Genomic DNA, 27995 nt, shown 5'->3' with positions numbered 1-27995 from the left:
CACTGTAGCGGTCTTTACCGTATGGTTAGGTGAAACCTATACCAGAAAATGTTTAAATGCAAACGATAGCATGTACGTTTGTATATCGGAGGAATTCATTTATGGATTTTACACTTTCGGCAGTATTTTCTTTTGTGAAATACATTCTTCAGTCTTAAACGTAAGTTTTTTTTTTATAACTAATGTCCAGTTATGAAACTTTTAAAGTAGTTTGCTTTATTTATTAGAAAGTACCCTGGTTTTGATAATTTGATGGGCTAATGAATATGGTTGTGATTAGTATTTATTATTTAAAAAAATGTACAAGTATACTATTGCATACAGTTGATATTCAGTGCAACCTTAAACTTAAGTTCCATAATGCACAATATGATGCTGGCTGCTGACAATTATTGCACTTCGTCACAATCTAAATCTGTCTTCACAGGAAAATGTTCAGCGTAAATCACTGAAATATTAGGCTACTTTATTCTACTCTCCATTTGACGTATGCAAATTATACCAAATTATTACTTTTTCTGTTTTCTGAATTGACTTTAGAATTATGAGTTTGTTCACTTGACATCGTGTCAATGATACGTTCATTTAAATAAATTTGATCATAACCAAATAACCTTTCATGTCAAATCAATAAAGTACCTAACCAGCTGGCTAGCGACTTCATTAGGCATTTCTGTCACATTAACTGTGAATGTGAAATTTCTCAGTAATGATGTTCATATCTCGCGGCCAGTGGACATTTAATAATTTTTAAATATACAGATTTCTTGTGTCAAACATGCTGGCAGATTTAGACAGTATTGTTTGCTTTGTATTCCTACTTTGCATCCACAATGTGTTTTTCTTAGGCTATTCGGAGGACAATATCTTCATATCTCCATAAGAGAGTGCATGCGCAGCGTCCCACGGAACGTGCGCTGACTTGCCCACGCGTCAGCGTCTATAGTCTGCTGCCAATGCGTCCACATAAAACATCTGAAAATATTTGCAATTTATTCATATAATTCTTCATTTTATAGCGTTTATAAGTGTTACTTCATATGCAGCTTCGTGATGTTTGGGACCAAGTTTTTATTATTATTATTTTTATAATATGCGTTTAGGTTTAGTTGCTTCCCTAGTGTAGATATAACAGTGTCTCTTGAATTCAGGCTTTTGATTGCCTTTTTGAGTCTGTTATTGGCATTTATCAACATGAGGATCAGAGTTGTGCCAATAAAAGTCAATTAAGCCATTATGAGGCTGAGAGGAAAGAAGAAAAAGCAATCAAATATAGGTCACTCCATAGGCTTATCAAAATCATTAAGAAGAGAATACTAGTGAACTCAGTAATTGCAAAAGGCCTGGAAGGCCAAGGAACACCTCTAGTTCATGACTGAAGAATTCTCACCATAATGACGAAAGCCCCCCAAACATTTGTCCGACAGGTCAGAAAAAGTTTTCAGGAGGCAGGTGTGGATGTACCACTTTACCCGCATGCATTTGATTCCAAATCTAAATGGTGGAGTACAGGTGTGACGTCATAAAGAGCAGTCCCAACTGCAACAATGTGGTCACAACTGAAATGCCTGTTGTCTGGTTAACATTTGTAGTAATATGAATGATCAATCAATCAATCAAATTCAAGATACTGTTCTGGTGAGGGTTTATATGTCATAATCCTTTTGGATAATTGTATTTATATAGCAGGGTTTTCATTATGTGACACATTTTGGAGCAGTTCGTAAATTCACTCGGATTCTGAAAAATGACTGCAGTGTGCAACTAATATAATTTCTATGATTTTATAGAACGTCCAATATAATGATGGTTATATTCACAGCGCAGTGTATAAACAATTATAAACAATATGGTGAAAAAATGATCACTAATCTAAGGGTTACATAATCAAATAAAATATGAAAAACTACATGAACTAAAGCAGTGGAGAGATAAGGCCTTATTTGTATGTTTGTGCATCTGGTTAATTTAGGCAATGATAAGAAAGTTTCAGATAACACAAATAGTATGATGCAATAATTTTTTGACTTAAAATATGCTTGTAAAAAGTCAGTGAACTGAAGCAGTGGGGATTTGAGGCCTTGGTTGGTTGTCCATCTGGGTAAATGAGGAGGTGTGAAAGAAGAACACTGAAAAATAATTTTTAAAAACAACCCCAGAATGATTTGAAAAGTAAGGGAAGCAAAAGCCATTCATATTAACATATTTAAAGCACACGGCTTTGAATGAGAAACCAGTTCTGTGGGCAGAAACGCATTGTTAATGAGAGAGGTCATAGGAGAAGGGCCTTACTGGTCGAAGCTGACAGAAAGATGACAGTAATGCAAATAAGCACACATTACAGTGGTGGTATGCAGAAGAGCATCTCTGAACACACACTGCAGGAAACCTCTAAGTACATACGCTACAGCAGTAGGAGACTGAATAAGTCTAAAAAAGAAGTCTTAATAAATCTCGGATAAAGTGCTCACTGAGTGTATATGATCTGAAATACATGTAGAATCATGGCTAACAGAGCTAGGAACTGACCTACTGTAGCAGAACAGAAACCTCCATTGTAATCGTTGCTGTAGTTGGTGCCAGCTGGTCCTCAGTGGTCCACAGACCCACTGGCTGACTTTTTACTGGCAGGGAGACAGAGTGAAATGAAATGAAACATGTTTTTCATCAGAGACATGAACTTTTTATTAATTGCGGCAATCAAGAGAGTTTGGCTTTTTTGGTTCTTTTTCTTTCCAGGTTTCTATGCACACACTGTTCCCATTAGACCTTGCACTGTGGAAAAATGTATGTGAATTTTTACGGTGAAAGCCCGTAAAATAGAGAAGGTGAAATATTGTAAACAGCTTAAATGTAATATGCTAATTACCTTTACATTTAAAGTGTCCATATATCAAATGCAGGTGTAGTGTAGAAGCTGACAATGCTGAAATCCTTTCATAAAATTACAGGAACGTGAGAGTAAACCAGAGAATCACTCAATGACTTTTTAAAGAATGTAAATTCTTCTAAAGTAAAATTCATGCTGCTTTCCAGTTCAGGCATCGCCTGAAATGCTGTTGGAATGTTTTTGTCCCCCGAAGTAAGTCAGAATGATTAATCTTCACAGCCGGGCTCAACATGCAATTCACTCCCCTGTTAGTGGTATTCGTGAGAGTTATTAATGTGACCATGTTTCATTCATAGCACTCGATTTCTCACGAACGTGAGCTCATGCCAGGCACAAAATGCATTGCTAAAGAATCGGCCCTTGCCACCCAACCATGTTTGGGTCTTATTCTGCGGTAGTCCTCTGTGACATGGCCACTGCACCTCTTTAACCCGATACTGCTACGCATGTGGCTCATCACCCTCTCCCTTCCCTCCTCTCACAGTACAGTCCTGTTCAGAAGCAGCTGCTCTCCCTGGATGAAGCTGCAGGAGATGTTCAAGCCTGGATAATGGAGGGATAATGGAGGGATAAGTGGATTGAAGGAAGAGGACAGAGAGGAAGGAGGAGAAGAAAAGAGAGATTAGGGCCTAATCCAGGACGTGACCAATTCCTACGGTTTTTTTAAAGACATTGAACCACATCATTGATTATCACATTTAATTTATAGCCTTTGACATGAAAAATGTCCTCTTGGCTTTAAAAAAAAGCTTTTTATTTCCTCAGATTCTTTTAAAGGGGAGTTCACGCTGAGTTGTCAGACTCTAATACAAAGACTGAAGCAGAAAAACCCATCAAGTGAGGAGTAAAAAAATCTAGCAGGAAAAGAAGAGATACCAGGATGACCTGTGCTTCTGTAGGGTCTTGTATGGAGACCCTTAACTGCAGCTGCAGTGCCCAGGGGATACTCTGTTAAGATCCACAGTAAGTCCTGCTTCAGAAACCCACCGGCCACAAGCAATATCCCCTGGTTTAGGGAGGCTTCCAACAATACAGCGACTCATATAGACATAGAGACAGCTGCCAGGTTTCTGACCATCATTTTTTTATAGCTTTGTGGCAATTTAAGAAAAAGCACATTCAAGTTGTCCATTATTCACTTCTCACAACTGTCCATGCAGTCTTTGTGTTAGAGTTATTCACTCTTTTATTGAAAACTGAACATAGATTCAAACACAACTCCTGTCCACCGATACTTGACTGCAGGAGCCAAAGCACAAATAGTGTCATTTGCTGAGCTTAAGCTTAAGAGGCCTACCACAGTAAATAGCCAGTTCTGTGTTTGAAAAAGTCTCGTCATTTGTTTTAAACCTGACCAATTCCAATTGTTTCATTAATAACACATCCTTTTAGACCGAAACAAAGGTGTGGTAGATTTTTCCAGTGTATGGCTACTTTTAAAATGAGCAGCTGGATGTTAATGTACACCACTTGATAACACTTTTCACAGGAAATATCCATTACTCTGCCAGTTTAGAATAACAAACGTGAACTGTGGTGACTTGTCAACAGACAGGACATTTTCTTTGATAAAGTATGCTAGCAGACTGCCTTATCTTAATATTTTAAGTATCTTGTGAGCTTTTGGCTAAAAATAAAGCAATGTTTAATCTGGTGGAACATGCTTTGGATATTTGTAAACAACGGTACGGCCTGCTGTTCAGGACATGCCCATACTGGTGAAAGGGGGACCCTGCTTCTCCATCCAGACAAAAGGCATTGTAAGGGTTTCAAATCTTTAATCTGAAACGATGTATTCATTTGGTGGCAGGCATGTTGTAACACAATAAGACAGGGGGCTGAGAGAGATAGCTTGAAACTTGCCTTCTCACATTTGCCAAACAAAAAAAAAAAACACTGACTAAGCTTGTAGACAATAATTTGAGTTGTGGGGCCGGAGAGGTTTTTGAGTGTGAATAAAGTGTTTCTTAACAATATGAACTGGCTCTGGGAGTGTGGCACACTGTGTGTGTGCTAAACTGATGGAGTCTTGAAGATTATTTTTTACAAACATGTAATTTTGGCCACTGAGTGGAATTTAAAGAAAGCCAGTTCATAGTTAGGTGTCTTTTCAAGAGTAAGGTACACGTTCAGAGAGATAATACATGTATGCACCATGTATTAACACCACAAGCATGAAGACTAATTAATTTTTTTACCTTACAGAAGGGTCATTTCATTCTAATTATAAGCCTGTACGAGGCATAAAATGAACAATCTTTCCTAAATAAGGCCGAAACAGTCCCAGTCTTTGACCACAAGAACATGGGCAGCTGTGGAGGAATTTATTTCTGAACTGATGTTTTATAAACCAAAACCCAAAACAACTGCAGAACCCAAAGTCTCTGGCCCCTTACACTGCTTTTCAGGGACCTGGGATGTATAATTTATACTCTCTTTTATTATGACCGAAATATGGCAGCTCTGGACAACAACACAAATCAAACGGACCTGGGCAGCTCTGTGAGCTAAAAGGGGAGTTCAGATAAACAACATCCTGGCACCGGTTTCCCGCCACGGCGAGGCAGAGAACACTGCGAGACTGACTTTGAGCGGCTCTGAATGCTGTTTCTGTCCAAGGAATTCTCTTTCTGCAATTACACAGAATTTGACACATGGCTTACAAAAACTAAACTAAAAAAATTTGGTTCTGGGTCATACACCTGGAGAAGGTATTTGAACTTACAACGTGCAACTGAAAGAGGCTTTGCCTGCAAGTTGCATTGAGTATTTTCTCTCCCTCTTTCATTGGGATTAAAGCATTTTTGGGTCACCGACCCACTCGCTCACGATGAGTCTGAAGCTCCCAGGGATAAAGGGCCTGGTGTCCTCCTCCCAAAGGAAGCGGCGCTTTAAGAAGGACCTCACCGCGGACATGATCAGCCCCCCGATGGGCGACTTCCGCCACACCATGCACGTGGGCCGCGGGGGCGACGTGTTCGGCGACACCTCCTTCCTCAGCAACCACGGCGGCACGGGGAACGGGGCAGTGGCGGACCCTGTCGATTCTCCCTCCCTCAAGACCGCCGGCTTCTTCTCCCGCACCCTGCGCCACGTTCGCAAGACTCCCACCCCCCAACGCGCCGTCCCCCCGGACAGCTCCCCGCCTCCCCCCGCCGTCTCCCCCATCATCAAAAACGCCATCTCCCTGCCGCGGCTGGACGCTGACGCTCCCAACGGCCGCCTGCAGAGGGAGCTCTTCCCCAGTTCACCCAGGTCCCCAGAGGACTTCACCTGCACATATGGTGAGTGGCACTCATAGGACCCACGGCCGTTACTGACACACCACTGTTTCCAGGCCTGCATTTGAGTCCAATGCACTTTTCAGTCATATCCACTAAGAACCTGTCAGCTGAGTGTGAATAGCAGTCCTTTGTAGCCATCCTGGACTGAGGGAGGGGGTTGGTAGCCATTATTAACCGGGGTTAGAGGTAGTGATCATGGACTGGGTTTCGCCAACTATCATGAACACATGGATTCTTATTCCCTCTTCATTTGGCCCTCCCAGACGGTTGCTACCCTCGGCAGCCACCTATGTTGCCTACACCTAGAGCCGACGCAGATCACCAGTGATCCTTTGTATTGATTTGTTTTGAGACTGTACACAATTAAGACCACACTACCCTGCTGTGTCTGAGTGTGTGTGTGTGTGTGAGAGAGAGAGAGAGAGAGAGAGTGAGAGAGAGAGACCTGTGGGACAGCTGGAATTCCCCGCTGCCCTAAGATTACCAAACTCAAAAGGAATTTACCAACATTTATGAGCAGGAGGCACAGTCGCCCAGGGAAAATCTACGGGGATAAGATAAACAAAACCTTTCTACATCTTGTTCTTCCCTTTCGTCTTTTCTCAATCCCATCTTTTCCTATCCTGTCGCTCGCTGTATTTAGCTGTTTCACCCTGTGTCCCCCTGTCTCCATGCAGACCTGCCATGTGTGCATTTAACTCAGGCCCTGAGAAAAAAGCTGAGTGCCACTGAGGTCACCACGCCACAGTGGAATGTGCGTGGGCAGGAGGGCGCAGGAGCGGCCTGTTAGCCTCGTATATACTGCCACCTGGTGGTGGCTCACGAGGCGAGGCAGGACACGTGTGGTGCAGTCCAAGGGGTGTGTTGACTCCCAAGCTATAAATCCAAGCACGTCTGGGGCTTCGATTCCCTGCCACAGCACTCTCTGAGCTGTGGTCCCTTCTCTGAATAAAGTGCCAAAGGAGAGCAGACCTTCTGCTTTAAAAAAAAGAAATTCAAAGCAAATCATATGGCTTGGTAGCTTTTCAAATCAATGTGGTTGTTGTTCTGCCGAGGACACAATTTAATGTACATAATATGTCCACTATTTAAATGATATCCAGTAAATGGCCTTCAGCTTACGAACTGGACGTTATAAGTGAAAAGGTGTGGCAGGTCGTTGCTCGGCTGACGGTCTCTCTGCCTCCACAGGTGTGGAATCTGGCTTCGCCACCTTGCCCCGTTCCGGAACCTACCGCTCGGATTTCCGCCGCAGCTCGGTGCCGGACGACAGCATCCTCCCTCTGCTGCACTGCGACTCCATGACCTCCTTCACCGTCGACCTGGGGCCCTCCCTCATGAGCGAGGTTTTCGGCGTGATTGACAGCCCGGACGGCGGCCGTCACAGCTGGGTGGACGAGGAGAAGCGGGAAGAGGAAGAGGAGAAGGAGCCCTGCCCGCCCAGCGGTCATGCGACCTTCCCAGCGAGTACCCCGGTGGCGGGCTCCCTGCTGAGGGAGGATCTGAACATGCGAGGATTCGGCTCGCGTGGCAGGGAGTGGGAGGAGCTGGAGGGGGATCCGCCCAGGAGGGCCATCCCAGATGTGCTGATGGGGTCCACTGCGAGGGCGGAGCCAGGCATGGAGGCAGTGAGGTTCAAAATGGCCGCCAATGTGCTGGCACGCCATTACGGGAGCGGGGGACTTTCGAAAGGGACACAGGAGACTGTGGATTGGGACAAACGGCAGTTCAGCCCAGATACTGTGGACTCTACTGGATGTGCCAAGAGGAGAGGGCCTTGCGCCTATCCAGAGGAAGAGGATGAAATAAAAGTATAAAAAAACAAGCAAAGCAAGTCCTTTGAGCGTGGCTGTTATATATACAACTATATAATTATAGCCATGTGATGGAATGTCCTTTTTGTATGTGTGTATGTGAGAGCCAGGTGAAATGGTAATGCGTTTGCAGAGTCTAGGTCCTGGACAATCCTCAAACTGCAAATATTTTCCTTCTTCTTATAATACACCATATCAATTCATCTTTAACATATGAAATCCTGAGCAAGGTCATGGTTAACTATAACAGTGTTAGCACCAAGACTTGTTTCCCAGGGTAAGATTTTAAAACTGGCAGAAATATGATCATCGAAGGAAACAAAATGACCATGTCAATACTGTCAACACCTTCAACTATGGTGCAAGATCAATAAACTGCATTTAAGAGACGTATGCCAATTGGGAATTTAAAATAATGGAATTGATATATTTTGGACACATATCCAAATTATAAAAGAAACACAGACATGGACAGATTTATTGTTAATCCTTAAACACTGACCCTTGAATACATGGCATATTCTCAATATCAACACACCCACCACATGTGAAGTCGCAGAACTGCTCCGACGTTCTGCCTTACTGCTAAAGTCTTTACGTGGGTGGAGCATGGCTGTTCATTTGGGACTTGGCTTCTCGCTAACTTGGCATCTCCAGAATGCCACTCAATCCTCACGGAACACAAAACCTTCATATAAAAGCAAAAAGAGGAATGGGATGGTAAATGGTTGGCATTTATATAGAGCCGTTATCCAAAGCGCTGTACAATTGACGCTTCTCATTCACCCATTCACACACCAACGGCGATTGGCTGTCATGCAAGGTGCCGTCCAGCTCGTCAGGAGCGTCTTGGGGGTTAGGTGTCTTACTCAGGGACACTTCGACACAGCCTGGGCGGGGGATCAAACCTGCAACCCTCAGACTGCCAGACAACTGAGCCATGTCACCCCAATGGCAAAACATGAGTCATAACAGCATGTTGCAGTGTATTATTGTTCAGCGTCTTAATATAAGATGAATATAAATAAATGTCCAGCATGAATTGATAAATATGCAAGTGCTGCAAAGATTGAAAAAGAAAAGAGATCACACAAAGTGTTTTTATTTTAGGGAACTCTTGTAATGTGATGCATATGGACTTTGAGTTAGTTTGAGGAAACAGATCGAATGAAATGGGAAAATTAAACAGATTTTGTTTGTAGATATTTGTCAGTATTAATATATTTTTTCATGTTATAAGAATATTATGCATGTTTTTTTTGTGATATGCATCTGACACACACAGTTCCCATCATCGTTTACTGTTCGTTCCAGCGAAACTTTCTGCAGTCATCCTTCATGCTTTCCGCTTCCTCTCAAAAGCCAATACATTATGCTGTTGCTGTTGGAGTTGTATTACCAAGTTCAATTTTAAAATGCCCATACATTTCTGTTAGGTGTGTATTGTTAATGTTTATAACAAAGAAACAAAACAAACAGCTTAAGCAAAACATTGTGGGCGGCCTTTGGGTAACTGTGTTACACTTTTATGCCTTATGCCTTGAGCAGTCAAGGCCAGTCTAAAAAAACGTATGTATATGTACAATACAAATGTATGTGGTGCACTTACAAATAGTAACAATTATATTGTATAATGAGTATAATAAAAAGTCTTGTTTTTAATAACATGCATTGATATGTGGGGGCTGTGTTCTGTTCTCACTGTGGGCCTTGCTGAAGAGGACAGCCCCAGCGCTGTCTTGCTGCACAGCCTGCTGCAGGTGAAGAAGGGAGAGCAGCCCAGGTAGTGAAAACAATTTGCCATGGAGATTAGTGACGGATGTAAATATAGGAAATTTCCGAACAGAATTCCAGAGTTGCCGGGTTCATTGGATGGCGGAGGAGAGCTGGCAAGGGGGCGGGGGAGGGGCAACGGCGGGGGCTCGGAGCAGAGCTCTTCTGTTCCTGCCCCGAAGGGTGGAGGAATCCTGGGGTGTGATGGACGATGAGGCGGGCTCTGGGGCGACAGGCTGGGCTGAGTGTGGAGAGAGGCTGGAGCTGTTCGTTTGCCAGGAGAGACCGGGGCTCACTTCTCCTTCTGTACTCCTCCGCATGCGGCGTAGTTTACACTGCTGTCTCTGATCTGTGAGGAAAACCGACGTTTTTACTCACATTTATTTCACTTTATTTCTCATATTTCAATAGCCATCTTTGACTGTAAGCCTGTTCTATCACAACAACATCCTCTATTCCGGAGGGTGCGTGTGTTCTTTTAAAATGCCTGCAGCCAACACTTCCTTCCTCATCAAAATAAAACAGCACTGTGCTGTTCTTGTGCCAAGTGACTCATGGAGCTGACACAAACAGACACCAGGCACCTAACTGACAGGAGGAGAGACACAGGAGAGCCAGTTAAGGAGTACACTACTGACTGCAAGCCTCCTTCCCCGATTATGACCAAGTGTACTAATACCCCATGGGGCTGCTGGCCACAGATAGTGCTGATGTGGTCCAGACTGGATTCCAACCTTTGGACACATTAATGTGCTTTTGACATTGTGTTGTGCAACCTATTTCACAACTCCTTTGTGATACAGACGTTACCTCTTAGGGTCCCGGTGGGTGCTGTAGGATAGCGCTGGGGTTGGTTTGGACCCTGGGGTTTGGGCTCTGGGGTCGGACCCTGGTTACTGTCCTTGTCCTGGTTTTGTGTGGAATTCGGGTAGTCACTGTGAGAGGGTGGATTCTCTCTCTGGGTCGGGGAGGTTGCTGGGCTGGAGTCAGTAGCAAGAGCACTGGAGAAAACTGAGGAGCTGTGGGAGGGAAGGGTGATAACAAAGAAAGAAAACACAGACAAATGCACATACTCATATACATACACACACATGCACATACAGACACACACATATGCACACGGACGCAGACACAAACACGCACACAGACACAAACACACACACACACATGCACATACACATATATGCACACAGACACAAACACACAGACATTCACATAGACGATTACTACAATATATAAAAGCTATTTCTGTTATATAGTTACATAATATAATATATATGGTAATATATATAGTTCATACAAGCATGTTACAACCAACAGTGAAGTTTACACAAAATTATTTTTTATATTTATGATGGATTGTGTAACTTCTAATTCGGTCAACGCCTCTGAATTTTACATGACCGTTAAATGAGAACTGATATGAGAAATGATATGAGACTTTTCCTCTGTACAGCCCTGTTCTTTGAGAATACAGCAGTACACCAGGGTGCGGGGCGGTACTGCACCTGTTCGTCAGTGAGAGGGGGGAGGAGAGGGTCGTGCCGTGAGTGTGTGCCATCCAAGAGTCCATGCGCCGGAGCAGGGAATCGCTGAAATCCGGGCTTCCCAGAACTTCGTGGATATCAAAGTCCTCTTCTGAAAACGAAAAGAGGGAAACTTACACCTTTTACTTTTCCACAGAGGAAGAGAGATATGCCACGTTCACCAGATGTTGAAGTGTGCAATCATGCTAATTCAGCAATGCTAATCAAAGCCTTGCACACTCACACACAAAGACACAAGCTCAGACAAGACATATGCAAAAGTTGAATCTCTGTAAGCTGTCTAGAATGAGAGCTTCTGCTAAATACTGAACTGTAAGAGAACAGATATCCGGCAGAGTTTCTCCTGAAGGGGTTTACCTTCAGTGAACAGGTCGTTGGTGTACTGGATGAGTGGCTCGATCACAGCGACCACCTGGACAGAATACGTGGAGGCCATGTCCATGAGAGAGTCCTCCCTGGCAGAGAGGGGGGGGAGAGGGGTTAAAGGAGACCCACACAGGCTCTCAGGCAGTGTGAATCAGACTCAGTGCTCACCCTTTGCTGTGGGGCCACAGCAGGTTGGGTCCCAGCACGATGGCAATGTTGCTGGGGCTCATCTTGTTGACGGCCTGGTGCTCTGACAGACGGGCCAGGAACTTCATCAGGTACCTGGTGCACAGCAAAAGAGGCCCATCCAGTCCCAAGAATGCCATATGACAATCAAGTGTAACTGCCGTAAATTCCCAAGTGCCATATGGCACTCTCTGCCTTAAATCTTTTCAACCAGTTAAAATGACTGCTATACTACTGTTTTTAGTCGCTATTAAGTAAAAAAAAACTAAAAATAACTTTCTCAGTTTTCTCAACCGAAGCCAAAACCCCTTATTTATTATTATTTTTGTCCTTGCCTGGAATACCCAATCAAAACTGTAGGTGCATCCTGTCCCAGCAGGGGTCTGAGTTTCTGCTTTTCGATTGCTATGATGTCAATATCACATTCTGCGTGTACACAATGAGGGAAACTAAAAACTGTAGCATATAACAACTTTTGTGTGTATGTTTCAGTGCATGAACTAATGGCAGCAGAAAAGCCAGCATCCAGTAGTCGTGGCCGAGTGGTTAAGGCGATGGACTAGAAATCCATTGGGGTCTCCCCGCGCAGGTTCGAATCCTGCCGACTACGTTCAGTAGTTTTGTGTTTGGGTTCAAATGAACTGGAAATGAGCATGCACTGAGTTCATACTAATGCCTACTGTGTTCAGCAGCAGTTTAGATGATGGTTGCTGGTTCCATTGCTGGGTAGGACACGGTATAGACAGGACAGACAGACGGACAGGCTCACCGAAGGTTTTTGTAGTTCTCTACGGGCAGTTTCTTCAGTACCCTCTTTAGCTGCTCCAGGCGGTCTGACTCCTCCTTCTCCCTGGGCGGGGAGGAGAGCAGGAAGGCAGGGGTACAGGTGGATGCAAACATATGTCTTGAATGAAACAGAACTGTGCTCTGAGTGCTCCTTCCTTACCCTGCTGCTTTGAACCAATCGCTGTAGAGGTCAAAGGTCATGAGAGGTTCCGGCAGCTCCCTCAGGTAGCATTTCAGTGCCCCTGTCACATCCAAAGGCAGAAAGGGAGTTTAACATATATAATCATGGAAAGAATAAAAGATAGCATACGCATACAATGATTAAAGTAAGTATTGTTCCACAGGTTATACATAGATTTTTCTGCCTGTTTTCTTTATTTACATTACATTAATTACATTAATGGCATTTGGCAGACGCTCTTATCCAGAGCGACATACAACAAAGTGCCTACCCATAACCAGGAATAAGTGTGCTGAAAGACCCTAGAGGGAAGAACAATTTCAACAATTTTTTCATGCAAATGTATGAACAAACCCCTTAACTAGCCAAACACTGCTTACCTAGCCAAACTAAAACATCCTGATACACAGAAAGTAAATCACAAAAACAACAATTAAGGTTCACAGGGAGGTAGGGAGGGACAGGGAGAGGTGCTGTTTGAAGAGGTGCGCCTTCAGTTTGCGCCTGAAGATGCGCTTCATGTTAATACTCAAAATGTGCTGTATAACAGGAACTAGTGTTGTGTGTGAAAAGTGACATGGAATAGAAATGAATAGAAATGAAACTGGACCATGTCTGGTGTAACATTGGCGTAACAGTTTAATTTCCATTTCTGCAGATCTGCGCGTTGGTGTTTTTACACGCCAACAGCATGAATATGTTCCCGCAGTCGTCTGCCACCCCCCCCTTCCTGCCACACTCACCAGCCACAGCGTGGGGGTCGGAGCTGAACTCGCTGTGGTCGATCAGGCCGCAGTCTAGACTGCACTTCAGCCTCTTCATGTCAGAGGCTGAAGCTGCCAGCCTGAACAATCCCTAAAGAGAAGAGTTACGTTGAATCTATTTATCTATTCATGTATTTAGTTATTTACTTGTTTGTGAATGTGTTTGGGGGTAGTGCAGTTTAACATTATCAGCATAAAACAAGAAAAAGCTCTGCATTTCACTTTACTACAGGCTAATTTCCAACCCCCCCAGTCCCCAGTTAGACAATTGTGCTATAATAAAATATAATGGTACCAAAATGAGAATAATGATGTAATGTGAGCTCACCTCCTCCTCCAGGCCCTTCTCCTGCAGCATCTGCACACAGAGCTGGATGGGCAGGGCAATCTCCTCTCCACTGTCCAGCAGGTGAGACAGCAGAGGCCTTCCAAACACCTTCCCCAAAGAGCAACTCTGCGCGCACACTGCACACACACACACACATGCATGCATACACACCCACACACACGCACACATGCATGCATACACACACAGACACGCACGTGTATGCACATACACACACAGACACACACAGTGTTTGTTTGTGTAAGGGGAGTAGAGATGATATTCACGCACATGTGATCCTGATATCTTGACATTGAGAAGAATAATTTCGATTTCGAAAGGTATATGATCATTTCAATCAATTAAATGTAATTATTTAATTAAATGTCTACCTTGGTTTCCTGCCTGGATGCAGCTCTCTTTCAGTTCTGAAATGTTCCTCTCCAGAAACTGAAGAGATACCTTGTGATATTCTGCCTGTAGATCCAACAACTAAAAGAAGATGCTTGATTACCACAAGCATGCGCACACACACAGACACACGCGCAAATACACACATGCGCACAAATGCCCAGACACACACACAAACACTCACAGGGCAGTTATATTAACTGAAGCCACACTTACCCGGACAAAGTAGCTTGCATACTCATCTTCTTTAGATGCAAAATGGTAAAGATCTGCAGAGTACTCGTCCTGCACACAAAATACTTTGCTTCAGTTAAGTAAGTACTAGCCCTTGCAAGTTATATCAGTTTGTGTGTGCATGCATTTTATTATATGGCCAGGTAGCTTATCGCACGCTCTGCACACTTCTATATAAAATTATACATGAACAGAATTAGCAGTAATTTCACTTCAACATTATGTTATGTAGTTATGATTCTGCTCACTGAAGGTGATCTGTGGAGTAGGCCTACGGGGTTTTGGAGCTGCATGAGAGGTGCCCTCTTCACCTCCATTACTATGGCTCACTAGCAGGAGTCCCATGGCCGGCAGGAATGCGAAGGCCAGACTATCGACCCACAACATCATGGGTGAGTCAGAAATCAGGCCAGATATCAAATATTTCATCTATCAAGTATCACTTTAAAAGCTAGATGGTGCCGCTGTCGTAGTTGTTTAATGACATATGTAACGTAACATTGCCTTTCAATGGCCACTGCACTGACTAAAACGCCCTGCATTTCCGATCACCACTCCTGCTCTCAGCCTCTGAGTGTCATGGTGGCAGTGCTGTCTGCGGGATGTGACCTTAATGTTCTCCAGCCTCCTCCAGGCCTCCTCCATGTCCTCCCGCAGCCCGTCCTGCTTGGCCTGCGGCCCTGAGCTGGTCTGGGACCTGAGCGATGGGGAGAGAGGAGGGACACGATTCACAAACGGTCCAAGTAATGCACAACCCGCCCCATACCTGACGTGTTCGGCCTCTTTCTACCAGTCAGGTTAGATTGGGGAGATGTTCTGCAGCTGGTTAGCAGGCTATATAGCCCCATCCAACCATCCGGTTTTCTGCTTTACCCCCGACACCATATTAATACTCACCCAACAGCCACATTTGCACTAACGTTTACTTTTGTGTTTTATATATGTTTTTTTTCATTCAAATAACCTTGTTATTCCTTCAATTGGCATCTGCCTGAATCACATTTCGGCATTGTGCTGGTCGTAACAACCAGTCATTTTTTTTAAAGCCACAGTGGGGTTACAACAAATACGCAGATGCCAAGGAGTCAGCCAATCAGTGCAACATACCTGTTGCGTGCATTGTGCCATTCAGTTGTGAGTTTAGTAAACTGTTTCTTGTTCTTCAAAAGCTCAGCCAGATCCTCCTGCAATCAAAATGAGGGTAATGGGCAGTCTCTGTAGCTATATCATCAGGGTAATGTTTTAAATGCACAAATGAAAGCTGACCATGTTGTCACTCCATTTGTCTCTAGATAATGCAAAGAGTTGTCAACATAGTTCCAAAGTGTAAAAATCGTGTCGAATCTATACCAATTTCAGTTTCTGTCTCGGGTACTGAGACAGACTGAAACAGAAATTAAGAATTCAGAAATCAGTGAAGCATGTTTGCAATGTTTGTTTCATTCTCGGGGCTGAATTCAATATCTTACCTCACTGAGTTTATTGAGGGGCTCCAAAACTTTCTTCTCCAACTGCACTTCAAAATCTGCCAGGGTCTTTGCGAGAAAACTCTGCATGAAGCAAGTCATCTCTAGGACCTTCCTGAGAGAGACATGGAGATTGGGGGCTCTAATATTGCACTAACTGGAATTCCAGTCACAGGCTGCTGTGTAAGGACTGATCAGGACCAACCCATTTCAGTATTTGCCCTGATAGATGCCCTCATTACATTTCTGTTACCATTGAATAGCTGGCCAGTGGAGGATGCACTTTCACGCTGGGTTCCTCACAAGATTTCTCCCCATTGGGAATGTATTTTTCTAGCCACCATACAGTGTTTTTGTTCCCACTGGGTAATTTTACCTCAATTTGCCTGGTTTCTGCCCAATTTCCCCTTTTTTGTTTTCTCCATAAAGCCTCTTTGCGACAGAGTCTTTGTAAAGAGCGCTATTGAAATGAAATATAATTGAAATTGAATGAATGGGCCACAGCAGTGGGTATGCAGTTCTGACAGGTGGCTCTCACCTGAGGGTGGAATCTCCATCAAAGTCCTTCAGGCTCTCAGCCATACTGACAGAGAGCAACATCAGAGGCAGCTTCTTCTGTGGGGAGCACGAGAGAGAATGATGATCATGAAACAGAACAAAAGATCTGCAGTAAATACAGTGAATCCTGCACACGGAGGAAGGAGAGGAAGACCAATGGCTGGGGTTTAACTGCTAATGACTGGAACTAACCTGGCCATGAGCCACACATAGTTTGTAAGCAAACAAGTCCATACCATAAGAGTGCAGTGAAACAGGAAGGCACACAGTTACCATACAGCAAGATAGACAGATTGGTGTGTAGTTACAATGCAGAGAGATTGACAGACTGGTGTGTAGTTACGATGCAGAGAGATAGACAGACTGGTGTGCAGTTACTATGCAGTGAGATAGGAAGCTTGGTGCGTAGTTACGATACAGAGAGATAGACAGACTGGTGTGTAGTTACGATGCAGTGAGATAGAAAGACTGGTTGTCATGGTTTCCTTAGCCTACATATGGGAAATTCCGAGTTTGACCCCTCTAGACCTTGTGAGGGCGTGCCGGCCACGTTTATATGATAAATTACCCTCCGCATGCGCAATACGGGTGTAATCATTGCCAATCGTGGCCAGCTATGTGGAGAGCTATTTACGTCTCTTCCTGGCACTGCTCTGGGCTTCGGTGTTTCACTCTGATGAGCGCACTGAGCCGGTACAGAGGTCCAGCATTAATTATAAGCATAGGGACTGGTAGTTCTGCTTTTTGTTTGGAGATTTCTTCTTTTTGGTTTATATCAGTTCTTATCCAACTTATCGTTACTTTGTGATCCCATCCCGGTCGCTCTTGGTCTCCCGCCCCTGCTCCCTCACACTGGTGTGTAGTTATGATGCAGAGAGATAGACAGATTGGTGTGTAGTTCTATTTCTTTATTTGCTTCACTTTAAGCTCTATGGGAATTGGATTTTATCCAATCTCAAGACTGAAAAACGATCTATGCAACGCCATCTTGATGGCAAACCAGGGCAAAGATGCGCTTTAGCGACCAAATTTGCATACGGTGGCTATATAAGCGACATCGCAGGCCGTCGTTCTTTCTTCTCAAATTTTCAGCGCAAGGTTAGCAACCTAGCTGGAGACTTACGTTTCTACCACGCAGACGTTCTTCTTCTGCGAGCAGAAATGCACAGCTGTGAGGAAGGAGCTTTTTTTCCCGACTCAAAGGCCCTCGCTAGACGACATCGAGCTCGAAGATTTCGCCATGAAGCAGTGCCAAGGGTGCAACGCAGCCGTGGAGAATACGGACCCTCACACTTCTTGCGTTATGTGTCTCGGCGAGACCCATGCTCTCGCGGCCTTATCTAAGGTGACTTGCACCGCCTGCGCTGCACTCGGGGCGCAAGAGTTACTGTGCCGGGCAAGCATGCACCGCGAAGACACCAGTTGGGCTGACTTTCCTGAGCCTTTTGCCATGCACTCTCAGGAGGACAGACCGAACCTGCGCGATGGCAGGGTTCCGGCTGACACGGCCCATCTGGAAGAGGCGCTCCTAACCCTCGCTAACAGCTCTGGGGACGAGGGTGACGACCTCCTTCTCCACTCTAGCGATCAGGAGATCCTTCCAGACGACAATTTGGAGCCTGTCGCTATCCCAATGGTGACGGGTGAGTTAGAGCACCACCCCTCCCTGTTAAAAGACTTTCCGGTCGTGATGAAAGCGGAGGCGACCAGAGCGGAGCTCCCCTGGCCCCCTCCTCCTGCAGCGCCTGTAAACCAGCTGGTGGCTCCAGTGTACAGGTGCGACACATCGAGGCATGGTGTGCAACCGACCCCCGTCTGCCCGTCTGTACAGCACTACGTGCAGCTTACCTGGGCCAAGCCTTTCTCTACGAAAGCCCCGGTAGTGTCTTTTTTGCCTTTCACGGTGGTGTCGGGCCGACAAAGGCTTCAGACGGAAGGGGTTCTGCGACTCGAAGATTCTTTGGCTACTCATCTCCTCGCCCCCACAGCAAGGTGGAGCGCAAGGAAGCCTAACCTTCCCACGCGGTCTGGGCAGATATCAGCTGCCTGGTCTGAACGTTCGTTTATCTGAGGTTCCCAAGGCGCCGATGCAACGAACAATCTTGCTATCCTAGCGATAGCACAGACAAACTTGATCGAGTCCCTTACTCCCTCCCTCGCAGATGATGTTTCTGCGGAGCTGAGGAAGAACGCGGGCGCAATCCTGCACCTCACCCAGGTGTTGGCATAGGATTTTGGACGGATTATGGGCTGGAGTGTAGCATCTCTCCGGCACTTATGGCTAGCCAACTCGGCACTCCCCGAAGCGGACAAGGTCCCCCTCCTTGATGCCCCAGTCTCTCTCGACGGTCTCTTCAGTCCAGCGGTGACCGAAGCGATAGCGAGGTTTAAACGACTGGATGAGGAGAGACCCACTCTGCAGAAGCACCTGCCTCTTGCTTCAGAAGCAAGACGCCAGGATCGCCGTTCGTGGTCTAAGACTCGCCGCACTCCTGTGTCGTCATCCCGGCGCTCAGCTCGGTGGTCGTAGAGACGCTACTGCTATTGCTAGCGGCAAGGCTTGGACAAAGCCGTTCAACCCTACTGCACCCAGGGCCCATCCGCCTCAATCGAAAGCCCAGAAGCGTTCCTGAATTTCGGCGGGAGAGTGTCGTAGCGGTCGAGTGGACCGGACACCCCTCCTGTATCACGGACTTTGCTAGCGCCTACAGTCACAAAGCACACTCCCCCTATTGTTACACAAACATTTCCCTTGCCCTCTGCCTCAAAGCTGCCATCAGCGCTTGGTGATTTCCCAGTCAAAAGGGGCTTTTTTCCCCGACATTCAGGCAGTATTGGAGTCCTCGCCGGCTCAGAATCGAAGCCGGCCAGGACTCTACATCAGCCTATCCCAGATAAACACCAGGTCGTTGGCTCGAATTCGACCCCGCCCCCACTTAAGAGCCGGGCTTCTGCAAATTCAGAAGCCCGTGGCACAGTCTGCACTGCTTTCAACCAGGTCCGCGTTCAACCTTTGTGCTTGGACTTGGAAGTGCAAGCTGACGCCATGGCTCAGTACTGTAATCAGAGTGGGCTACCCGTTACAGTTTGCTGTCCCCCCTCCTCCTTTTGTAGGAGTAAGGGAAACGAATATGCCCCCGCATCTAAACAGCACACTTTCCCAAGAGATAGAGGCTCTCTTGGCAAAAAGCGCGATCCGCCTAGTCCCCAAACACAACGAAATGCGAGGGTTTTATTCCCTTTATTTCCTAGTTCCAAAGAAAGACGGCGGTGTGAGACCAATATTGGACCTGCCAGCACTGAACCATCATTTTCAGATGCTAACGCACAAGCGTGTAATGAGCTCAATCAGCCAAGGGGACTGGTTCACGCTCGTAGATTTAAAAGACACTTACTTCCATGTGAACATTGTACAGTGCCATTGACAGTACCTTCATTTCTCTTTTCTGGGAAGAGTGTACAAATTTACCAAACTCCCATTCGGTCTGTCCCTGGCACCCCGCACCTTCGAAATGGTGGCACGGGCTGCTATCGCCCTGTTGCGACATACGGGTTTTAACGTATCTGGACGACTGGCTTGTGTTAGCCCCTTCCAGGCTGCGAAACACACCGAGATGCTGATAACCCACATCGAAGGATTGGGTTTCACCATCAATCGCGACAAGAGCGTTTTCACCCTGAGCCAGTGTGGTCAGTACCTTGGGCTCCGGCTGGAGAATTGCTTCCCTGAGAGACCATGCTTGCTGATTTCTCCCAGGTCGCTGCATCAGTGCAATCACGATTATGCGCCTGTTGGGTTTAATGGCGGCAGCAATCGCCGTGGTTCCGTTGGGATTGCTACGCATGAGACCGGTGCAATTCTGGCTCAAGCGAATGCATTTCGATCCAATGAGAGACCGCGCAAAGCTGTATCGCATTCCGCAGTCGGTTGTGAGAGCACTCTCGCACTGGCGAAATGGGTGAATGCTGAGTGTTGGTGTGCCAATGGGCGCTATCTCCACTCATGTCCCTGTATACACAGACGCCTCCACCAAGGGATGGGGTGTGGTCTGCAATGGAATGATGGCGAGCGGGTTGTGGAACCCTCCTCTGCCTCATATCAATGTGCTGGAGATCATAGCAGTATGGCTTGCATTACAACGTTTCGAACCCCGTCTTCGGGGCAGACGTTCTAATCAGAAGCGACAACAAAGCAACAGTCGCTTACCTAAACCGACAGGGCGGCACCAAATGTCCACATCTACACCGGCTGGCGGTGAGGATCTGGACTTGGGCATACCTGCGAGTTCGCTCCTTACGGGCGCTCTACATCCCGGGGCAGCTGAACTGCGGCGCAGACCTCTTGTCTCGGGGCGGTCCCTCCCCCCTAGAGTGGTGTCTTCACCCACTCATGGTAGCGGAGGTGTGGTCACGCTTTGGGAAAGCGAGAGTGGATTTATTCGCCTCCCGACAGAATGCGCATTGCCCATTATGGTTTGCGGTGTGTAGTTATGATTAAAAGAGATAGACAGATTGGTGTGTAGTTACTATGCAGAGAGATAGACAGATTGGTGTGTAGTTACTATGCAGAGAGATAGACAGATTGGTGTGTCGTTACTATGCAGAGAGATAGACAGATTGGTGTGTAGTTACGATGCAGAGAGATAGACAGACTGGTGTGTAGTTACGATGCAGAGAGATAGACAGATTGGTGTGTAGTTACGATGCAGAGAGATAGACAGATTGGTGTGTAGTTACTATGCAGAGAGATAGACAGGCAGGTGTGTAGTTGCTATGCAGTCAGACACACTCAGGTAGGTGCGTAGTTACCATGCGTCTCTCTGCATCCATGCCCTGCTGACTCTGCAGGCAGCCTGACAACCTTTTGTAAACAATGTGAGCAGCCCTCTTGACAGGCTCCACCCTCTGCTCCACCTGCAGACAATGAGGTTTAAGATTTAGGATAGCGGGAGTAGCCTAGAACATAGGAGTCTACCAACAAAACATTATTAACTATACAGTAAATATACATTTCTAATTATGGGCATGGCATTTGAATACTCATTGGGGCACTCATAAATAAACATGCACTAAACGGTGTGTGACGACCATGCCTGGTCTTCCTCAGCTGAAGTTGTTGCTGTCGTCCAGCCGGTGGCAGTGGTGCGTGCTATCCCTCCCTTCCCCTGGAATGGTCTAATGGCTGATTGGATAATTACTTGAGCTACCAATTTTCCTGGATGTTTGCACCTGAGAGAACCCTGATAAATGGCTTCACCCAGATGCTCAGGGAAGTGATTTCTCGCTCAGTGCTGAGCCTTTGACAGTGGTTGTTGGTTGTTGGTTGTTGGTTGACTTGGTCTTCCTTTGTTATTTTGGATTTCCACACTCTGCTTGCACTCACACTCACACTCAAACACCCCTAAACTGATTCACTCTGACACGCATTCAGACAAACACAATTATTGAAAATAAAACTCTTTAAATATATTTTCCTTGTCTGGTCTCCATGTTTTGTTTTGACTGCTTGAATGCCGGTTGTAACAGGCATTAATTAGCCTTTCTGAATGAAAGTAATGAACTCCACAGGGCTCCATTTCTGCCAGCTGTGTAACATTTGTCCCCCTCTAAATTCAGGACAACTCAAAAGAGCCACTCACCAAAGCCAGATTTTCTGAGAGGAGGTCCGAAGCATCTTGAGACCTAGAGGTGTATAAAACAGAGTTGGCAGGATTCACACTGTTGGGATTTGCATCAAACTGAGGATCTGCTCAAATATCTTTGTCCTTCACTGACTTTTATGCAGTGCTAATGCCATGGTAGGCATGTGAGAAATGATGTGCACCTCCTCTGGTGATGTAATTTGTGAGTCTAGGTGACAAAGATGTTGAATGAAGTGAAAAGAAATGACTTGTATATCCAACTGGCAAACCTGGTCAAATATCATTGTTATTGACATGGCAACAGCTGGTACATGCCAAGACAGACATATTTAAGTGCCCAGTATAAAGAAAGCAAATATATTTTGCTGTATTAAGCTGTATTGTCATATTTTACATGATTACTTAGAGACAATCTAATATTTTAGCATTTCTCTATATCATATTTGTAATTTCTGAATAAAAGACTGGATGATGATTGATTGGATGACCGCACACCAATGGATATGCAAAAATCAACAGGAGCGATTAGCAGGTGAAAGTAAACAGCCAGCTGACACCACACACGTCACAGGCCCTGCATGGTCATAAGCACACTGCCACATCCTGTCCTGCGCAACAACGGAAAGGGTGAACAGAACCCAGCAGTAATACTAGTAAATATACACAAAATATGAATCGATGACATGCACTACAGAACTCAGGCTGAGTTCATTTACTATATCAGAAGCATTAGGTTAGCGTCTTAAAATGAGGGCCAGAGAGGTGGATGGAAATGAGATGAAGGGGATAAGAGATGGTGAGAATCAAAGTGGTTTCTTTTCACACTGCCTCTGTCGTCTTCCCATTTCCACAGAAGTTACTAAACACAGGACTGCTCTGCCTCCACCCTGAGTCATGCTATCTGATATTGCATGTGGGAAAATGACGCCCTCAGATGAGAATGAACTGGCGAAATCGTGCACCACCACCCGGAGCTCTCACATGCACTGACACACAGACATGCACAAACTCCGTGTCCCAGACTCATACCAAAACCTCTGGCTTGCTGTGCAGAAGTCCCCCCCCCCCCTCTCAGTTTACCACAGAGAATACACATACTGCACTGCCCAGGGAAAGGAATGTAACCAACTGAGATGAAAGAGGGACATTTATTTAATGGGTGGATGTGTTGCTACCTATACTGCAGCTTGTGTGTGTGTGTGTCTGTGTGTGTACTGGACTGAAAACCATACGTGTCAAAATCAATGGCATCCCTAACAATTATTGCAAATAAAATCAAACAAAGTGAAATTGCCAATACAATTTTACTTAATAATGTATCATTCCATGACTTGCAGTTTCACTGGAGTAGACAAATGAGGTAAACAAGCATGCAAAATTCCTTTGCCACTCATCAGCATGGGAAAAGCCAAAGAACTGTCAATTCAGGAGAGATAGATGGTAATTGACTGTCACAAGTCTGGTAATCGGTACAAAAAACACTTAAACAGTTAAACATACCATCTAGCACTGTAATAAAAGTTCAAACATATAGCCTGGTTGCAGACTTGCCAGGAAGAGGACGTAGTGCATGTTGTCCCCACGGACGGTGAGTAAGATGGTGTGGGATGCAGAATCAAGAATTGCAGAATTGCAGAGATCTTGGGGACGCCAAGCCTCAAAAAGATCCATAAAATGGCACCTCTATACTATATGAAGACAGCCCTTACTAAGCACAATAAGCAAAACCCAGCATCTGAAGTTTGCCAAACATCTTTGGAATTATGACTGGAAGGGAGTGCTATAGTTAGATGAGAGAAAAATTGAATGTGTTGGCCATACACACCATCAACATGTTTTATCCAAAGCGACTTACAGTTGATTAGACTAAGCAGGAGACAATCTACCCTGAAACAATGGGGTGGCCATGTGGGGTTAAAGACCTTGTTCAAGGGCCCAACAGCTGTGCAGAACTTATCATGACTACACCGGAGACATCCTTCCGGGTCCCAGGTACAGGCTGCCCCCTGGGGCACGCACATGAAGTTGTGGTCTGCACCTAAATTAACTGAGAGATAATTCTGATAAAGACGCTCATCACTGTATCGCAGCATTTTCATACAAATTATTTCAAAGAAATATCTCCATAGTAACAGCGGTTGCCCAAGGTGTATACAAGCTCCTAATTCTCCTCACAAAACCTTTATTGTCTTTATTCTTCTGTGTATGGTTTCTGCTTTGAAAAATAATATTCTGCAGGAAGTCCACAGTGAAGCCTGGATATTTTATTATACACACACACACAAACCCAAAATGTACAAAATGCATACATATAGGAACACAGGCTACATATGTTATTGCCTGTGTTCCTATATGTATGTCAGTACATGTATATTGCCATGAAAGCCTGTGTTGACACATAAAGTCTGTGATAGTCCAGTGAGGAAGTGGGTCACATATCCTGTGTGTGTGTTATCTGTAATGAAGGTCACACACTCATTGGTTATCCCCTCACATAGTCAAAAGTGCCAGATGGGATCTCGGCTCTGGCAATACTGTTCTGCTCGAAGGTGTTGGGAAGTTTATTAATAACTCACTCGTCAGAGCCAGAACTATCTGTAAAAAACATATAGTGTCATGAGGTGTGGTCATGCGCTGTGGAACACTACAGTACTTCAGTCAGCAGCAGCGTCATCATAAGATATACATAAATAAGCCTGGCTTGGACAGCACTTCCTCTGTAGCTCTCGTTGACACATACAGTGGTGTGAAAAAGTCTTTGCCCCCTTCCTGATTTCTTATTTTTTTGCATGTCACACTTAAATGTTTCAGATCATCAAACAAATTTAAATATTAGTCAAAGACAACACAAGTAAACACAAAATGCAGTTTTTAAATGAAGGTTTTTATTATTAAGGGAGAAAAAAAATCCAAACCTACATGGCCCTGTGTGAAAAAGTGATTGCCCCCTAAACCTAATAACTGGTTGGGCCACCCTTAGAAGCAACAACTGCAATCAAGCGTTTGCGATAACTTGCAATGAGTCTCTTACAGCCCTGTGGAGGAATTTTGGCCCACTCATCTTTGCAGAATTGTTGTAATTCAGCCACATTGGAGGGTTTTCGAGCATGAACCGCCTTTTTAAGGTCATGCCACAGCATCTCAATAGGATTCAGGTCAGGACTTTGACTAGGCCACTCCAAAGTCTTCATTTTGTTTTTCTTCAGCCATTCAGGGGTGGACTTGCTGGTGTGTTTTGGATCATTGTCCTGCTGCAGAACCCAAGTTCGTTTCAGCTTGAGGTCACGAACAGATGGCCGGACATTCTCCTTCAGGATTTTTTGGTAGACAGCAGAATTCATGGTTCCATTTATCACAGCAAGTCTTCCAGGTCCTGAAGCAGCAAAACAGCCCCAGACCATCACACTACCACCACCATATTTAACTGTTGGTATGATGTTCTTTTTCTGAAATGCGGTGTTACTTTTACGCCAGATGTAATGGGCACACACCTTCCCAAAAGTTCAACTTTTGTCTCGTCAGACCACAGAGTATTTTCCCAAAAGTCTTGGGGATCATCAAGATGTTTTCTGGCAAAATTGAGATGAGCCTTAATGTTCTTTTTGCTCAGCAGTGGTTTTCGTCTTAGAACTCTGCCATGCAGGCCATTTTTGCCCAGTCTCTTTCTTATGGTGGAGTCATGAACACTGACCTTAACTGAGGCAAGTGAGGCCTGCAGTTCTTTGGATGTTGTTGTGGGGTCTTTTGTGACCTCTTGGATGAGTCGTCGCTGCGCTCTTGGGGTAATTTTGGTCGGCCGGCCACTCCTGGGAAGGTTCACCACTGTTCCGCCATTTGTGGATAATGGCTCTCACTGTGGTTCACTGGAGTCCCAAAGCTTTAGAAATGGCTTTATAACCTTTTCCAGACTGATAGATCTCAATTACTTTCTTTCTCATTTGTTCCTGAATTTTTTTTAGATCTCGGCATGATGTCTAGCTTTTGAGGATCATTTGGTCTACTTCACTTTGTCAGGCAGGTCCTATTTAAGTGATTTCTTGATTGAGAACAGGTGTGGCAGTAATCAGGCCTGGGTGTGGCTAGAGAAATTGAACTCAGGTTTGATAAACCACAGTTAAGTTATGTTTTAACAGGGGGGGCAATCACTTTTTCACACAGGACCATGTAGGTTTGGATTTTTTTTCTCCCTTAATAATAAAAACTGCATTTTGTGTTTACTTGTGTTGTCTTTGAATAACATTTAAATTTGTTTGATGATCTGAAACATTTAAGTGTGACAAACATGCAAAAAAATAAGAAATCAGGAAGGGGGCAAACACTTTTTCACACCACTGTACATAGGGCATCGATATCCACTATGCAAAGAAGGCCCACACCCTGGCTGACACCCAGATCACAGAGTAAATCAGCCAGATACCTGCGTATCACAGATAAAATCAGCCAGATACCTGCATATCACAGAGTAAATCAGCCAGATACCTGCATATCACAGAGTAATTAACCCAGTTACCTGCGTATCACAGGAGTACACAAAGCACAAGCCTCTTCACACAAACACAGGTGTAAAAATATGAGGAAAAATCCAAACACAGAAATTGCAAGATGACGGCTCGCCATACACTCATGTACACATACAGAAACACAGAGGACTCCCCTAGTCATCTCTGTCACCTAACTGTGACACTCATTTAACAATGATGATACTACGACAGTGCAAAGCGACAGTGGCTGTAAGGAGGAACGGTCACAGGCTTTTCTTCTTCAGAGCTTGTGGCTTCCCTTAGCTTTCATTTAGTGAGCATTCCTTTTTCCAGTGTCACTGACAACCGTGAGTCAAAGCTGTCGAGGAACTGAATCTATCGCACTCAAGCAGGGCCATAGGCGCCAGTCTTTATAAAGCTAATGCAGATCATCCACTCCAGTACTGCTTGAGGGGATGTCAAAGTCAGGTTCAGTCACATTTATACTGACTACATCTTGTGTGTATCAGAATGCCGGTTCACATAACAACAATCCTTTGTACAGATTCTGAGAGAAAGCCTTAAATTACAACCACGGCATTTTTTATAGAGTAAATGTGTGAGAGAAATTTGGCCGCTGGCATGGCTCCTACCGCATCTGTACTTCATCAGAGATGAGTATGTTAGTTTTACTTTATTTATAATGAAACAAAACAAGAACAAAAATACAGAAACAAAGGTACATGATGGTACTTACTTCCCTGCAGATCCAAACTGTTTGAGGAGGCTGAATTGCTTCAGCATGGCTAGGGTGGAGTACTTATCTTGCCTGCTTCAGTTCTCTATAGTCCAGTGCAATCACTTGGATTCGGACATTGTTTCTATAGATACAATGCATGCATTACATTTCCCCAACATGTTTCAACAAAACAAAAAGCCCCCACAGCACATAGTGACAAGCAGCTTTAGTCAGTTCTTCAGAAAAACTTCAGCTAAAGTGACACCCACAAACACAACACACGCATGAGTGCGGAACGCCTCCTGAGGTTACAGATAGAGGAAGTGACTTTTACCTGGTGGAGGAAAGAAACAGTTTCAACTTCATATTGCTAGACATACATATAGAAATGCACACTGCAGATATTAATGCTAATACATTTAAGAGGCTGTCAATCATTGTCTTGGGTCCAAGTAAACTAGGTCTGGTATGCTAGTTTGTAAGTTGATGTATTCTTCAAGGGTTCTGATTATATCTGTATGGTCACGCTAGGACTCGGAACCGTACTGTCCTCTCGGGTCCTCTTCACA

General features: G+C 44.9%; 2 protein-coding genes and 1 non-coding gene across 4 annotated transcripts; 2 read left to right on the top strand and 1 right to left on the bottom strand.

The window, feature by feature from the left end:
• Positions 1–10: 10 nt before the first annotated feature.
• cdc42ep1a (CDC42 effector protein (Rho GTPase binding) 1a) lies at positions 11–9647 on the top strand. The gene is made up of 3 exons (XM_061230665.1): positions 11–160; positions 3375–6174; positions 7366–9647. Exons 2-3 carry the CDS (start codon positions 5721–5723, stop codon positions 7989–7991), a joined length of 1080 nt encoding a protein of 359 aa, XP_061086649.1. The 5' UTR covers positions 11–160; positions 3375–5720; the 3' UTR covers positions 7992–9647.
• Positions 9075–27662, bottom strand: sh3bp1 (SH3-domain binding protein 1). 2 transcript variants are annotated; one of them, XM_061230662.1, is made up of 18 exons: positions 27445–27662; positions 22225–22267; positions 21395–21499; positions 16566–16642; positions 16031–16142; positions 15669–15745; positions 15171–15258; positions 14544–14612; positions 14309–14408; positions 13920–14056; positions 13571–13682; positions 12807–12888; positions 12630–12710; positions 11843–11956; positions 11666–11763; positions 11270–11399; positions 10572–10780; positions 9075–10110 (listed from the first exon to the last, which is right to left on the bottom strand). In XM_061230662.1, exons 1-18 carry the CDS (start codon positions 27489–27491, stop codon positions 9854–9856), a joined length of 1938 nt encoding a protein of 645 aa, XP_061086646.1. In that variant the 5' UTR covers positions 27492–27662; the 3' UTR covers positions 9075–9853. The 2 variants fall into 2 exon arrangements, with proteins under 2 accessions (XP_061086646.1, XP_061086647.1); XM_061230663.1 differs by having other exon boundaries at positions 16566–16639.
• trnas-aga (transfer RNA serine (anticodon AGA)) lies at positions 12389–12470 on the top strand. Its single transcript has one exon. It is a non-coding gene; the product is annotated as a tRNA-Ser (tRNA).
• Positions 27663–27995: the final 333 nt, after the last annotated feature.

The sequence above is a fragment of the Conger conger genome, chromosome 2 (genome assembly GCF_963514075.1).
Source record: "Conger conger chromosome 2, fConCon1.1, whole genome shotgun sequence".
In the NCBI taxonomy this organism is placed as follows: domain Eukaryota; kingdom Metazoa; phylum Chordata; class Actinopteri; order Anguilliformes; family Congridae; genus Conger; species Conger conger.
The sequence above is the reverse complement of the archived record's forward strand: the minus strand, read 5'-3'. Positions and strand labels throughout refer to the sequence as shown.

Excerpts from the sequence above, each read along its gene's own strand:
- cdc42ep1a (XM_061230665.1), top strand. The coding sequence starts at position 5,721 with ATGAGTCTGAAGCTCCCAGGGATAAAGGGCCTGGTGTCCTCCTCCCAA. Across the intron at positions 6,175-7,365 it reads GGACTTCACCTGCACATATG|GTGTGGAATCTGGCTTCGCC; the intron begins GTGAGTGGCACT and ends CTGCCTCCACAG.
- sh3bp1 (XM_061230662.1), bottom strand. The coding sequence starts at position 27,491 with ATGCTGAAGCAATTCAGCCTCCTCAAACAGTTTGGATCTGCAGGGAA. Across the intron at positions 22,268-27,444 it reads CAGTTTGGATCTGCAGGGAA|GTCTCAAGATGCTTCGGACC; the intron begins GTAAGTACCATC and ends ATACACCTCTAG. Across the intron at positions 21,500-22,224 it reads TCTCAGAAAATCTGGCTTTG|GTGGAGCAGAGGGTGGAGCC; the intron begins GTGAGTGGCTCT and ends CATTGTCTGCAG.